Below are 12734 nucleotides of genomic sequence, written 5' to 3'. Positions count from 1 at the left end.
CAGAGCACAGGCTCTAGGCACGAGGGCTGCAGTAGTTGTGGCACGTGGGCTCCGTAGTTGTGGTTCACGGGCTCTAGAGTGCAGGCTCAGTAGTTGTGGCACACGGGCTTAGTTGCTCCGTGGCATGTGGGATCTTCCCGGACCAGGGCTCGAACCCATGTCCCCTGCGTTGGCAGGCGGATTCTTAACCACTGCACCACCAGGGAAGTTGGAAAACACCATCTTTAATCAACCCACCTGCACAGAAACCAGGGCAACACTCCCTGCCTTGCAAGGTCCCAGTGAGAAGAAAACAGTCTCCTTGAAAAAACCATCTTACAAAAACAAAAGGCTTCAAAGCACCAGTGGCTCAAGTCGTTGAATAGAAAGGGGCTTGGGGGTGAGATGACAGCTGGCTGGGGGTGGCTCTGAGAAGAGAGGGCTGGAGGCAGGACTTGGTCCAGGAGCAGAGCAGCAGCCAGGCCTGAAGGGAACTGTTGCCCTCCTGAGCTGTACCCATAGCTAACCAGGCTCACCATTTGGGACCTTGGGCCCTGTAGTGACCAGAGGGACTCCTGGGTTAGGCTCTTTGGCACAGACCTGCAGATGGGATGGTAGGGTGGGGTCCAAGTTCAGGATATTTTGGCCTTAGATGGGAGGGAATGCTAGATCAGAGGGTGGAGAGCAAGGAATGGTCCCCATGGATGGGCTCAGGTGTGCAACCGTCTGTATTTCCATCTGGTTCCCCCGTGCCTCCCACCCTCCTTCCTAAGCCAGGACCACTCCTACTTCACAAACTGGAAGCTGAGGCCTGATCCTCCTGCCCTGAGATTCACCAGTCAGCGCACAGGATGCAGGGTCCTCAGAGCTGTCTGTGGAGGGAGGCGAGGAGAATGGGCCCTCATCTCTACTTGCTCTTAAGGAAGGGTGCTGGCCCTCCAGACCCCCCACTATGACCCCCACCCCCATTCTGCCTCTTCAGAACAACTTCTGGATTTGTTAGAGGTTGCTTCTGGACACCGGCGTGATCATCAACACTGGTGATCTTTGAACACTGTTGACCAGGCAGCACAGATGAGCCCTTTTCCACTCCGAAACCACAGGTCTTCCAGCTGGTGAGGTGGATGGAGCCACCAGGGGTTGGCAGAGTTGCTGAAGGGGTGGGGGATCATGGGTGCAGCAGGCTCAGGGACGTGGAAGGGGGTGGGGCGACTGAGTCGTGTCCCCCCTTTGCTAGAGAGAGCTTGAAAGCTTTGCCAAGGGTGGACAGAGGCCGAGTCTAAGAAGGCTTCCCTGTGGGTCAGGCTGAATTCAGGGCTCTGGGATCCGTCCATCCTGTTCCCAACAAGAGAACGAATATATTGCTTTAAGAGAGGAGTTAGCAAGTGGTGGTGGTGGTATGTGAGTGTGGTGTATATCACATGGGTTCTAGAGTGGCCAAGCTGGAAGGGGGCTCGGAAATGGGTTTTGGAGTCTGAAACTACAGATCATATTCAAGGCCTGCCGCCACCAAAAGCCCAGCTGTGTGGCCTCAAGCAAATTGCTTTACATCTCTGGGCCTCAGTTTCCGTATCTGCAAAATGGGGATTATGTAAAATCCCAGTATAGTCCAGGGAATTGAGAGTCAAGTGAAAAGGCTAGAAAGAGCTCCATTTACGAAGGGAATATTTTAATTATTTGAGGTCGGAAACTGAGGCCCAGAGAGGGTAAGGGCTTTGCCAGATGTCACATAGAGAGTTAGTGATGGAGCTGCGATTAGAACCCAGAACTCCTGCTTCTAGTTCAGGGTAACTTTCCCCAGGGCTGGTGAATGAATGTGGTGAGATGGGGGTGAGTCTGTCTGTCCTGTCCTTTCTCTCTGGACAGGGAACAGGATGCTGGGTGAAGAAGGGTGAAAGGGAGAGGCTGGAGAAGGGCGGGAGGCTCCGGCACACGCCAAGGTGGAGATAAAAAAATACAAACCCCGCGAACCCCCTCCCCCGCCCCCGCCCCACCCCTTAAGTCCAGGCGGCTAAGCGCCAAGTCCATGTCTGCTTCGGACCCATGTCAAGCCGACCCAGGCTGCAGTCCGGTCAGCGAGCCGCCAGGGAGCACGCCTGCCATCTTGGCCAGAGCTCGCGGCTGCGGCGGTCTGTCTAGCCGCGGGGGTGGTCGTGGGGCAGAAGCTACTACCCCGCCCTGCAGGAAACAAAGGCAGGTTAGGGAAGTGGACCCCTAAGTAGGGAGGCGGCGAGACCCGGCTGCCCTCTCCGCTCCTCCCTCCCCTTCTTTCTCCTACACTAACGCCCGAGCCGGGGTCCCTCCACCCCACCCTGCTCCGCGCCGTGACCCACGTGTACAGAGGCTGCAGTTGTAAATGCGACGTCTTCTGCGGCGCCTGGTATCCATAGGAGTCAAAACCGCCGATGAAATCAACTGCGGAAGGGCAGACGGCACGTGGTTAGAGACGGGCCTGTGAAGGGGGCAAGTTATGGGAGGCTGGGTCCTGAAAGGGAGGGATCTGAGGCCAGACCCTGTACAGGGCCTTAGGGGTTGGGCTTTGTTCCAGTGTCCTGATGGACGGGCCAAGGCCCAAGAGGCTAGAGAGCTGGGGGGTGGATGGGGAGGGTGGCCCTTTAAGGGAGAAGGGTGCGGAGAGGCAAGACCCGTTGGGGGTGGGAGTGGGACGAACTGGGAATGGTTGGTGCTTGACAGGAGTGGGGCTGTGGAGCCCCTGAGAGCGACAGGAAGGGGCCTAAGAGGGGCAGGTAGGGGGGCAGTGCTGGAGCCTTGGATCGGGCACCTGGGCGTCTGGGCCTCAGCCCAGAATGGGCTGGCTATTCAGATCCCCACTCACCCTGCTGCCTCTTCTTCCCCAGCCCCCAGAGGGGCCCCTTAAATCAGGGATCCCCAACCCCCAGGCCACAGACCGGTACTGGTGTTAGGAACCGGGCCACACAGCAGGTGAGCGGCAGGCAAGCAAGCGAAGCTTCATCTGTATTTACAGCCGCTCCCCATCGCTCGCATTACCGCCTGAGCTCCGCCTCCTGTCAGATCAGCAGCGGCATTAGATTCTCATAGGAGCGTGAGCCCTGCTGTGAACTGCGCATGTGAGGGATCTAAGTTGCACGCTTCTTATGAGAATCTAATGCCTGATGATCTGAGGTGGAGCTGAGGCCGTGATGCTAGTGCTGGGGAGCAGCTGCAAATACAGATTATCATTAGCAGAGAGGTTTGACTGCACAGAGGCCATAATAAATCAATGCACTTGAATCATCCTGAAAGCACCCCCCCCACCCCCCGTCCACGGAAAAAACTGTCTTCCATGAAACCGGTCCCTGGTGCCAGAAAGGTTGGGGACCGCTGCCTTAAATAACCCAGGGCTCCCTCCTGCTCTGGCCCCTGTCCAGGGTGCTGACTGCGTGGGGTGGCACGCGGCCAGGTTTCCCCAGTTCCCTAGGGGCTCCGCACTCACAGCTGTCCTCCTCCTCCAGGAATACTTTGCTCACGTAGCAGGCGAACACGAAGCCGAACAGCTGGGGGAGGACACAGCGCGTCAGGGAGGGAGGGAGGGAGGAGAGGGAAGCTCTTCCTTCACCCCCTGCCTGGCCCTGCCCACCCCCGCTGGTGGGTCCATGTGTGCTAAGAGGAAGGCAAACACATAACAACTCCAAGTCAAATGACTGCGCCTTAAACTTAATATACCTGGTTCTATTCACCGTTCTGGGAGTATGATTTTGGACAAGTAATTATTTTACCTCTTTGAGCCTCAGTTTCCCCAGTTGGACCTGGGCAATACCTTACTGGCTTGTTAAGAGGAAAGAGGATCATGGAACTGTGTGTGTAAAGTGCCTAGGGCAGGGCTGAGACAGGCAGGGGGACAGGAACTCACAGCCAGGAAGATCTGCAGGGCACTGCTGAGTGCTTCAATGTAGGGATAGTCAAGCAGGCAGCCGGTGACCGAGATGACATGGTGGTCCTCCAGGGCCAGGCGGGAGTTCAGGACAGGTGTCACCAGGCAGCCTGGCCCGTTCTCCATCCACCAGGAGCGGTGCAGGGATGTGTTGAAGGTCATGATGAAGTCCCGGTCCTAGGGGCAGAGGGGCCTAGGATACTGAGCTTGGGCCGGAGGTGGTGGGGGTGGGGCGGAAATCCTCCCCAGGCTCCAGGAGACTTCTTTTTTTTTTGGGCAGCACCGCACTTCTTGTGGGATCCTAGTTCCCTGACCAGGGATCGAACCCGGGCCCCGGCAGTGAAAGTGCCGAGTCCTAACCACTGGACCCCCAGGGAATTCCCTCCAGAAGACTTTATATAAGGTCTGCTTCACACCTGGGTTGTTGTAACAGCTTCCCTTCCTGGCTTGATTTGCGAAAAGTATGGAAGTCTGTATCTGCAAGTCTACATTTGGCCAGTAGGTGGCGCTTGATGACCATGCAGGCCTCACTCCTCTATCAGAGATGGAAGGGGCTGCTTCAAACCCACAGGAGTCTCAGAATTTCAGGGCTGGAAGGGACATTAATGGTGACGGGGTCCAATTATCCAGCTGTTGGTGAAATTCTCAATACAGACCCCTTCACAGCCCATTCAGCCTCTCCACTGCTCCCTGTGCGTGACCCTGGGCAAACCTCTTTAGACCTTGGTCTCCCCGTTTGAAATGGAGAAGGGGCTGGCCTACATCAGAAGTTCTTACCCACGTGTGCATCTGTTTTCCTCAGTCCATGCACTCAGGCAGTCTATTAACAAATATTCACTGCATGCTGACTTGGTGCCAAAAACTGAGACGTTCGATCTCCTTTCATCCCCTCAGCAACCACATGAAATTGGGGTTTCTATTCACTATACTTACTAGATGACGAAATTGAAGCTCAGAGAGGGTAAGCCACCCTCGGGACCGCGAGGGAATTCCCCATCACTTGTTTTTAAGAAGTACAGAGGATGCCAGAAATGAAAACGTAGGGATAGGGGACAGGGAGCACAGATTACTCGAATGTGTAGAGGGCGGTCTCTTCAAGAGATGCTGCCCCTGAGACCCACACCACAGGAGCCCTCGGGGCAGGGGATGGGAACGGTCAGTCTCTGCTCTCTGGCACTGCCAGGCCTGAGGCTTACCTGGGACAGCTGTCCGACCTCCAAGTAGAAGCAGATGATAAACGCATTCCAGCCAACCCAAAGCACCAGCCAGGCTGCATACTGGGGAAAGCAGAGGTGGGATCAGGGTGGGGCCTGGAGGAGTGGGGATGGGGCGGGTCAATGGACGGAGGAGACCTTTGTAGGGGAAACTATGACAGTGCCTCACTCAGAAAGCAATATAGTTTACACATCATTTTACAACCATCCAGTCCTTACCAGAGCCCTGCAGGGAAGGCGCTGTCTTTCTCTTTAAAGATAACTAAGTTAAGGCTCAGAGAGGTTGACATTTTCCAAGATCACACAGCTAGGAAGAGGTAGAGCTGGCATGCAAACCTAAGTCCTCTGGTAGCTAATCCTATCCACTCTGCGGAGAACCACAGACACCAGATGGCATCCTACCCACGGCAAAGAACTAGAGAGGAGCTGGATATTTCCACCCAAATCCCATGCCTAAGCCAGTGGCAGCCGTCTGGCAGACAGTGCCGTTTACAGTGGTGCCGGGGGCTTTCCTGAGAACTGGAGAGAAGGGTCCTCTTATCTCAGGTGAGGGAGAGCTTTGGAAGGGCCCTGTTCACCTGGCTTCTGGAACTGAGCCTGTGGGAGGTGTGGAGAAGCCCTAGAATGAGCGCGAGTGGGCTCTGGGGGGGGCATGACATTACATGGCATTGTTACTTTGGGTGTCAAGCATTTCTGTCATAAATCTATCAGAAAGCCTTTTCCCTCAAGAGAGGTGTATAAATGAGTCACTGAGGAAGAGCAAGGGACAAGGATGAGACTAGTTGAAAACAGGAGTTTGATAATCAAGGACCAGAGCTTGGAAAGAGGAAGTAGGAGGAGGGAGCCAGGGACATAATGCACTCCTGGGATTGGGGCACAGGAGGCACTGGCCTCAAGGCCACACTAGCCACACTAGACCACATTTTTGATGAACATCAAGGGACAGAAGCCAAGCCTTCCTGAAGCAACTTGAGAAACCAAACAAGATGAAGTCCAGCCCTCGCACGGGCTTACTGGGCAGCGTGGTGATGCGGCAGGAGCCTTCGCTCTGGACAGGATGCTCTAACCCTGCCACTTATTAGCTGTGTGACTTTAGGAAGCCTTGTCACCTTTCTGAGCCTCATTTCCTCATCTGGAAAATGGAGATAAGATATACTTCGCAGGGCTGTCATAAAGATAAGTAAAGCAGGTGAAACTCTTAGCACGTGCCTGGAATATGGTAGGCACTCACTAAATGATATACCTTGCTAATATTTGGAATTTTCTGTAGAAAATTCTTTAGGAAAAATACTAATTTTGTCTCCACTGAGCAAAGAAGCATTGGGATTTGAACATCCACATCACCAGCTGGGCTGGAGCCCAGCCAGTGGCAGGGGTCTAGGTGCCCAGGGTGGAGGGCAGCTTTGGCTGGAGAACAAGGTGGGAACGGATGGGGATGAGAAGAGGGGGTTGGCTTGTGGAGAGGCCAAGTGAGCCATACCAGAATGAGGTACCGGGAGCGGTACTGCACGGTACCAAAGATGCCCAGGATAACTGCCATGATGTGCAGGAAGTTGGCTAGGATAGGAGCCCACTGGTAGCCCAGGAAGTCAAAGATCTGCCGCTCCAACGCAGCCACCTGTGGGAAAGAGCAGGCTGAGGCCACAGTCACCACCTAAAAAAGGAGGACAGGTACTCCTTTTCAACCCTGTGGAGCAGGTGACACCAGTTACCATGGTGATGAGGAACCATGACCTGATTATACACAAGTCTCAGAGCCATCCCAGCCCCGCAGTTCCAAAGGGATGCTGGGAAGTGAGGACAGGTCTGTGAGGATGAGCGGGACAGAGCCCTGTTCATCACTTAGGGGTGGGCTAAAGGGAGATGGGAGCTGGGGTTCAGAATGCCTTCCTCCCTGCCAAGAAGCCTCCCCATTGGCATCTATACTTTCCCTGGGGGGCGGGTCTCTGCCCGTGGTCAGGATCCAGACTGCCTCCCCCTAGCTCTGGCCTAGGGCTGAGCCAGGGCCCTGGAGACCCCGGGGAAGCCTGGGGGCTCGGTCACATTCTTCCAAGGACCCCTATCTGGAGGTTGCCCTGGCCCACGGGATCCATGGGCTACAGAGAAAAGGGATTTTTTTCACTCCCTGTCCCTGAGGGAGCTGTAGTAGGTTGCACAATTGGCCTCAAATTCTTTCTCTTCCTACTTCCGTGCTCTTTAGCAGTGCCCTCCCACACTAATTTTGTGCTTGGTCACGTGACATGCTTTGTTCAAGGGGACTTTAGCAAAGAGGAAGCAAGTGAAGGCTTGAAAAACGCCGGTGCATTGGAGCTTGCCCACTTGTTATACTCGTAACACAGAGAACACCTTGTGAAAGAGCTCAAGCCGACCTGCTGGAGGAAGAGAAGCCACAGAGAAAAGAACCAAGGCACCCCAGCTGACAGACAGTCAACCATCAACACACACGAGTGAGGCCATCCTAGATCATTCAGATGCTAGCCAACCCACCAACTGACCAAAGACAGGTCGCCAGACCAAAAAATCTCCCAGCTGACCCACAGAATCGTGAGCTAAATAAAATGGTTGTTTTATTTTTTATTATTATTTTTCTTCAATTTTTGGCTGTGCCACGTGGCTTTCACGATCTTAGTTCCCTAACCAGGGATCGAACCCAGGACCATGGCAGTGAAAGTGCTGAGTCCTAACCACTGGACCACCGGGGAATTCCCTAAAATGGCTGTTTTAAACCACTGCATTTTGGAGGGATTTGTTATGCAGCAAAAGGTAACTGATATAGGACTCAGTCAACACTCCCTTTCCAGAAGCCCCTGGTTCAACCTTTCAGCTGATACATTTAGGAACAAAGGTACCAAGGATACCAGTTGTTACTGACTGTCCCATATTCCTTCTTCTGTTGACAGAACTTATCTCTTTGTTTTGGAAACTGCCTCCCAGACCCTCAGTCCATGTGGCTTGGGTGGGGCTGAGCCCACTTCTAATTTCTTTTTTTTTTTTAATAAATTTATTTATTTTATTTATTTATTTTTGGCTGTGTTGGGTCTTCGTTCCTGTGTGCAGGCTTTCTCTAGTTGCGGCGAGTGGGGGCTACCCTTTGTTGCGGTGCGCGGGCTTCTCATTGCAGTGGTTTCGCTTGTTGCAGAGCACAGGCTCTAGGCACGTGAGCTTCAGTAGTTGTGGTATGCGGGCTCAGTTGTTGTGGCTCATGGGCTCTAGAGCGCAGGCTCGGTAGTTGTGGCGCACGGGCTTAGTTGCTCCACGGCATGTAGGATCTTCCTGGACCAGGGCTTGAACCCGTGTCCCCTGCATTGGCAGGCGGATTCCTAACCACTGCGCCACCAGGGAAGTCCCCCCACTTCTAATTTCTGCAGTGGGCTAGTGACCCAAGTCTAAGCAAATAGGCAACACACAGTGATCTGTCCAGGGATGGGCACTCAGCCTGCACCCTGAGAGTTATCCTGGATACTTGCTGGGGCATCAGGACAGAGATGCCACCTGCCAAGATACCTGGATGGGCATAGTGTCAGCTGAGAGCTGTTGGTGGCTGTCTTTGCCACCACTTGGGGGACAGCCAGCTTGAGGAGGAAGCCAAAGCTAAAGGAAAGAGAGTGAGGAAGGAAGAGTGAACAAACAAGGGGAGTGTCTGGGAGACATCGTTTTAGGTCTGAGGATCTAGCCATGCCTAAACAAATTCTCCCTCCTTGTACTTCTGATTCTGTCACTTGCACCCAAGAGTCCTGACTACATAGAAGGAGAGAGAAGAGGGTCTGCCTAGGGAGGAAGAAAGAAGATCCTGATAAAGTAAGAAGATCCCAGAAGCCTTTTTCCTGGCAGGGAGGCAAGAGGAGATGGAGCTGATGGTACCACACAGATGGCAAAGCTTGGGCAGAGACCCAGGAAGCTGCAGGCCCAACCCTGGCACCCACCCACCTGGCACCAGCCTGCCTCTTGCTGGTGACTCCCCTCCCAGAGCTCTGCAGATTGTAAAGAACCTTCCAAGTTCATCTCTCACTGGATACTTCTTGGCAGAAAGGCACTGCTGAGATCATTAACTCAGAAGAAAGAAACCATGAGGCTCAGAGAGGGGAAGTGACTTGCCCAAGGTCACACAGCAGGTTGGTGGCAGAGCCAGACAGCCATTCTGCCTTTGTCTGCCTCCTGTCCCACCTTGGCACCAACACACCACCTTTCCCAGTTGGCACTGGCTCGGGAGTTAAGACATGTGGTTTCTGGTTGAGAGCCTGACACTGGTTCCTGGCTTACTTGGGCAGGCTGCCTTCTCTGTGGGTCTTCAGATCCTCTTACATAGAGGCTGCCAGACTAAATGACCTCTAAGGGCCCTTCTGGTTTTGAATCCAGTGGCCTGCCAACCTTGGGGGAGAAACTCCCCAGGCTGCTTCCCCTCCCCACAGCTCCTGCCCCACTTCTCTTCTCCTTCCTACCCTGACTCTGTTAGGCCTTAGGGAGTCCTGGTGGTTTGCGGTCCAGCTGGATGCTCTCGGTTCAGCTGGCACAGGGTCCTGGCAAGGAGGGTGAGACAGAGTTGCCCAGGCTCGTAGTGTAGTTGGGGAGACACCCTGCCTGGATACAACTACCTAAACCTGACATCACCCCTACCCCCACTCTGGCCCTAGCTCAAAACTCCTGTGTTCTCAGGGACCTCATTGATAAAGTGAGCAGCACTGGAGTCACTAAAACTCAAGTTCAAACTGCAGTTCTGCTGTGTGACTTAGGGCAAATTACTTTCCCTCTCTGAGCCTATTTCTTTAACTATAAATGAGGAAGATAATCCCTCCCCTGAGAAGTTGTTGTGAGGATATGGAGACATCACATAAACTAATAATTAGACTTAATATACGGTGGTTAATTAGTAGGAGACCTAACAGTCAAAGCTTCTTAGTTGGGCTTTGAAGGCTGCTAGGATCTGGCTCAATTCTTTATTCCCAGCCAGTTCCTGCCCCCAAGCAGCTGAAATAACAGTTGAGGATCCACCATCATTTCCCTTTCCTTATATCCAAGTCCTCCTTGGTTTTCAAAACATAGCACAATTTTCTCCGTTCCTAGGAAGACCTCCTGACTGGCCCAAAGGGATCTCTCTTTCCACTGAATATGGAACACTGGCTGTTCTTGTCACTCTGAGCCATCCTTCCAGCCTCCCTCCAGCCTCCCATCCAACAACTGCCCATTCATTCATCAAAACGCCATCCACATCCATTTACTCCTCCATCTGACATCTGACATGCCCTCATCCATCCAGGGTACATCATTTACTTATTCACAGAACGTTTAGTCTGTGTCAGACCCTGTGCTGGCGCGGATATGCTGAAATGAATACGTTGCAGTCCCTGCCCTTTGGGAACTCAGAGCCTAGGAGGGGAGACGGATGGAAAATTGGACAGTTAAAAACCACTGTGATCAGCGGGATAACCCAGGCCTGAACGATGCTGCCTCTCCCTCCAACGGTGAGTGCAGAAATCGATGTAAATAAATAAATAGTTTAATTGAGATTCAGTGTCTTATAAATAACCCCAATTCTAAAGTTGTTATCTTTTATTCAAAAACAAAGGCAAATATTCCAGAACTCCTGCTTCTGCAGCAGTGACATGCAGGTAATTAACAAATAAAGATAAGAACAAAAAATAGGAGGAATATCTTCCCCATCTGGTGGCAATGACTTAGAAACAATAATGTCAGGGCTGCAGCGGTGGTAAATCATAACTGGCCTTGGAGTGTCTCTTTTTTTCTTCTTCCTTCTGGCCGCACTGCTCTGCATGTGGGATCTTACTTCCCCAACCAGGGATCAAACCTGTGCCCCTTGCACTGGAAGTGCAGAGTCTTAACCACTGGACCACCAGGGAAGTGCCTAGAGTGTCTTTTTTACTTTGATGGGAGGACCTGTGTGGAGACAATAGCAACCTACTCCGTTGCAAAAAGTTCAAGTACACGTGCATTGAGAGGGCAAAAGTGACTTCGGGGGGCTTCCCTGGTGGTGCAGTGGTTAAGAATCCCCTGGCCAACGCAGGGGACACAGGTTCGAGCCCTGGTCCGGGAAGATTCCACATGCCACAGAGCAACTAAGCCCGTGCTCCACAACTACTGAGCCTGTGCTTTAGAGCCCACGAGCCACAACTACTGAAGCCCGTGAGCCTAGAGCCCGTGCTCCCCAACAAGACAAGCCACCGCAATGAGAAGCCCACGCACTGCAACAAAGAGTAGCCCCTGCTCGCCACAACTAGAGAAAGCCCGCACACAGCAACGAAGACCCAACGCAGCCAAATTAATTAATTAATTATTTTTTTTAAAAAGTGACTTCAGGGATATTTTTTCCTGGTTAGCCTACAAGTTAGGTGAGGCTGGCTTCTTGGGCCTCTCTCCTAAGTGGGCCAGCACAGAAGCTTCTGTGGGCAACTGCTGTAGCCTCCCGCCTCATCTCCTGGCAGAAGGAGGCTGCCTACCGACCTACCGAATGCTTTTTCTAAACCACAAATCTGGTCGAATCACTCTTGTCATCTATGCAGCCCAGAGAGCCTGGGGTAATCCTTATGGCCTCTGGGTCAGCCAATCCCCCGGTCACAAGGACCCCAGATAAGCGGGATGAGTCCCCTGACTGTAGTCCCAGAAAGACAGATGAGATCCAGTCCCCCCAGCCTCACAGCCCTGTCTGGATCTGTCAATGCCCACAGAGTAAGGCCCACTTTCCTGCCCATTGGTCCTCTCTGCCCTTGATCTCCACAACGCTCTATGCCGCTTCCTCTGACCCAGCCCTCCCCTGGCCCCCGGCCCCCTTTCATGACCCCTTCCACACCAGCAAGTGTCTCTACGGCCTCGGCGCCTTCCCTAAGGGGTCCCCCCACCCCTTAAACGTTGCACCCAAGAACGCTGTCTTCCCTGTAGTCTTCTCAGTGACTCTGTTTCTCTTCTCTCATCCCATGCTCCTCAGGCCCAAAGGTGGGGTTGGTATCCTCTGGGGTCCCCAAACTGCCTGCAGAACTGTGCGACCCAGTGGCTATCCCACCCTCATCCACTGCTGGACTCATCAGCCACTGGCCTCCGGGTCTTGTCCCTTCCTTGAAAACGATCCCATGACCGCTGCATCATCCTGGTCGACTCTGACATCTGGGGGCCACCCCCTCCAGCACCCTAACCTCTCAAGTCCTCTCCCATGACCTTTGCTTCCATTCTTCCTTGTCCATGGCCACTTCTTGGAATGTGTCATCACCCATAACTGCCCTGCCTCCGAAGCCGCCAATTTGAGAGCCCCTCTCAGACACCCCAGCTTCTTCCCAACACCCTTCACGATGATGACGGGCCCATCAGCCTGCTGGGATCACGTGACCCCTCACTTCACCATCAGCTTTGCCTGTAACCCAAACTGTCATACTCCTCTGCCTTTTCATCACGTCTGGGAGGAAAAGCCCACACCTGGATGAACCCAATTAATAGTTTTCTCAGTTCTCGCAAAGCAGCCAAGCACTTCTGGAGAAAGTCACTCCACGGGGCAGACTGGGGCCACTGGAGATCCGGAATAATCGACTACAAGAAGCTCCCTGATGCTGTCCCACAACCCAACTAGGCTTCTCTGAGGAACTCACTCCTAGTATTTCAGATCTTCTTGCTGTCCTCACCCTCCTGGGTCCCCTTCGCCCCCACCC

The 12734-nt window shown here is 53.4% G+C and overlaps 1 protein-coding gene across 4 annotated transcripts in view; it reads right to left on the bottom strand.

Moving 5' to 3' along the window:
• Positions 1–1627: 1627 nt before the first annotated feature.
• The window catches only part of NKAIN1 (sodium/potassium transporting ATPase interacting 1), a 43111-nt gene continuing 32004 nt past the window's right edge, over positions 1628–12734 (bottom strand). For 2 of the 4 annotated variants that reach the window (XM_033839121.2, XM_073793080.1), the window contains 5 exons: positions 6566–6703; positions 5068–5148; positions 3851–4048; positions 2313–2394; positions 1628–2157 (listed from right to left, as the gene is read on the bottom strand). In XM_033839121.2, the coding sequence (XP_033695012.1) occupies positions 1991–2157; positions 2313–2394; positions 3851–4048; positions 5068–5148; positions 6566–6703 (666 nt within the window). In that variant the 3' untranslated portion in view covers positions 1628–1990. Of the gene's footprint in view, positions 2158–2312; positions 2395–3433; positions 3495–3850; positions 4049–5067; positions 5149–6565; positions 6704–12734 lie in introns of all 4 variants that reach the window. The other 2 variants (XM_033839126.2, XM_073793082.1) reach the window with 2 other exon arrangements.

Source organism: Tursiops truncatus, chromosome 1 (genome assembly GCF_011762595.2).
Source record: "Tursiops truncatus isolate mTurTru1 chromosome 1, mTurTru1.mat.Y, whole genome shotgun sequence".
In the NCBI taxonomy this organism is placed as follows: Eukaryota; Metazoa; Chordata; class Mammalia; order Artiodactyla; family Delphinidae; genus Tursiops; species Tursiops truncatus.
The sequence above is the reverse complement of the archived record's forward strand: the minus strand, read 5'-3'. Positions and strand labels throughout refer to the sequence as shown.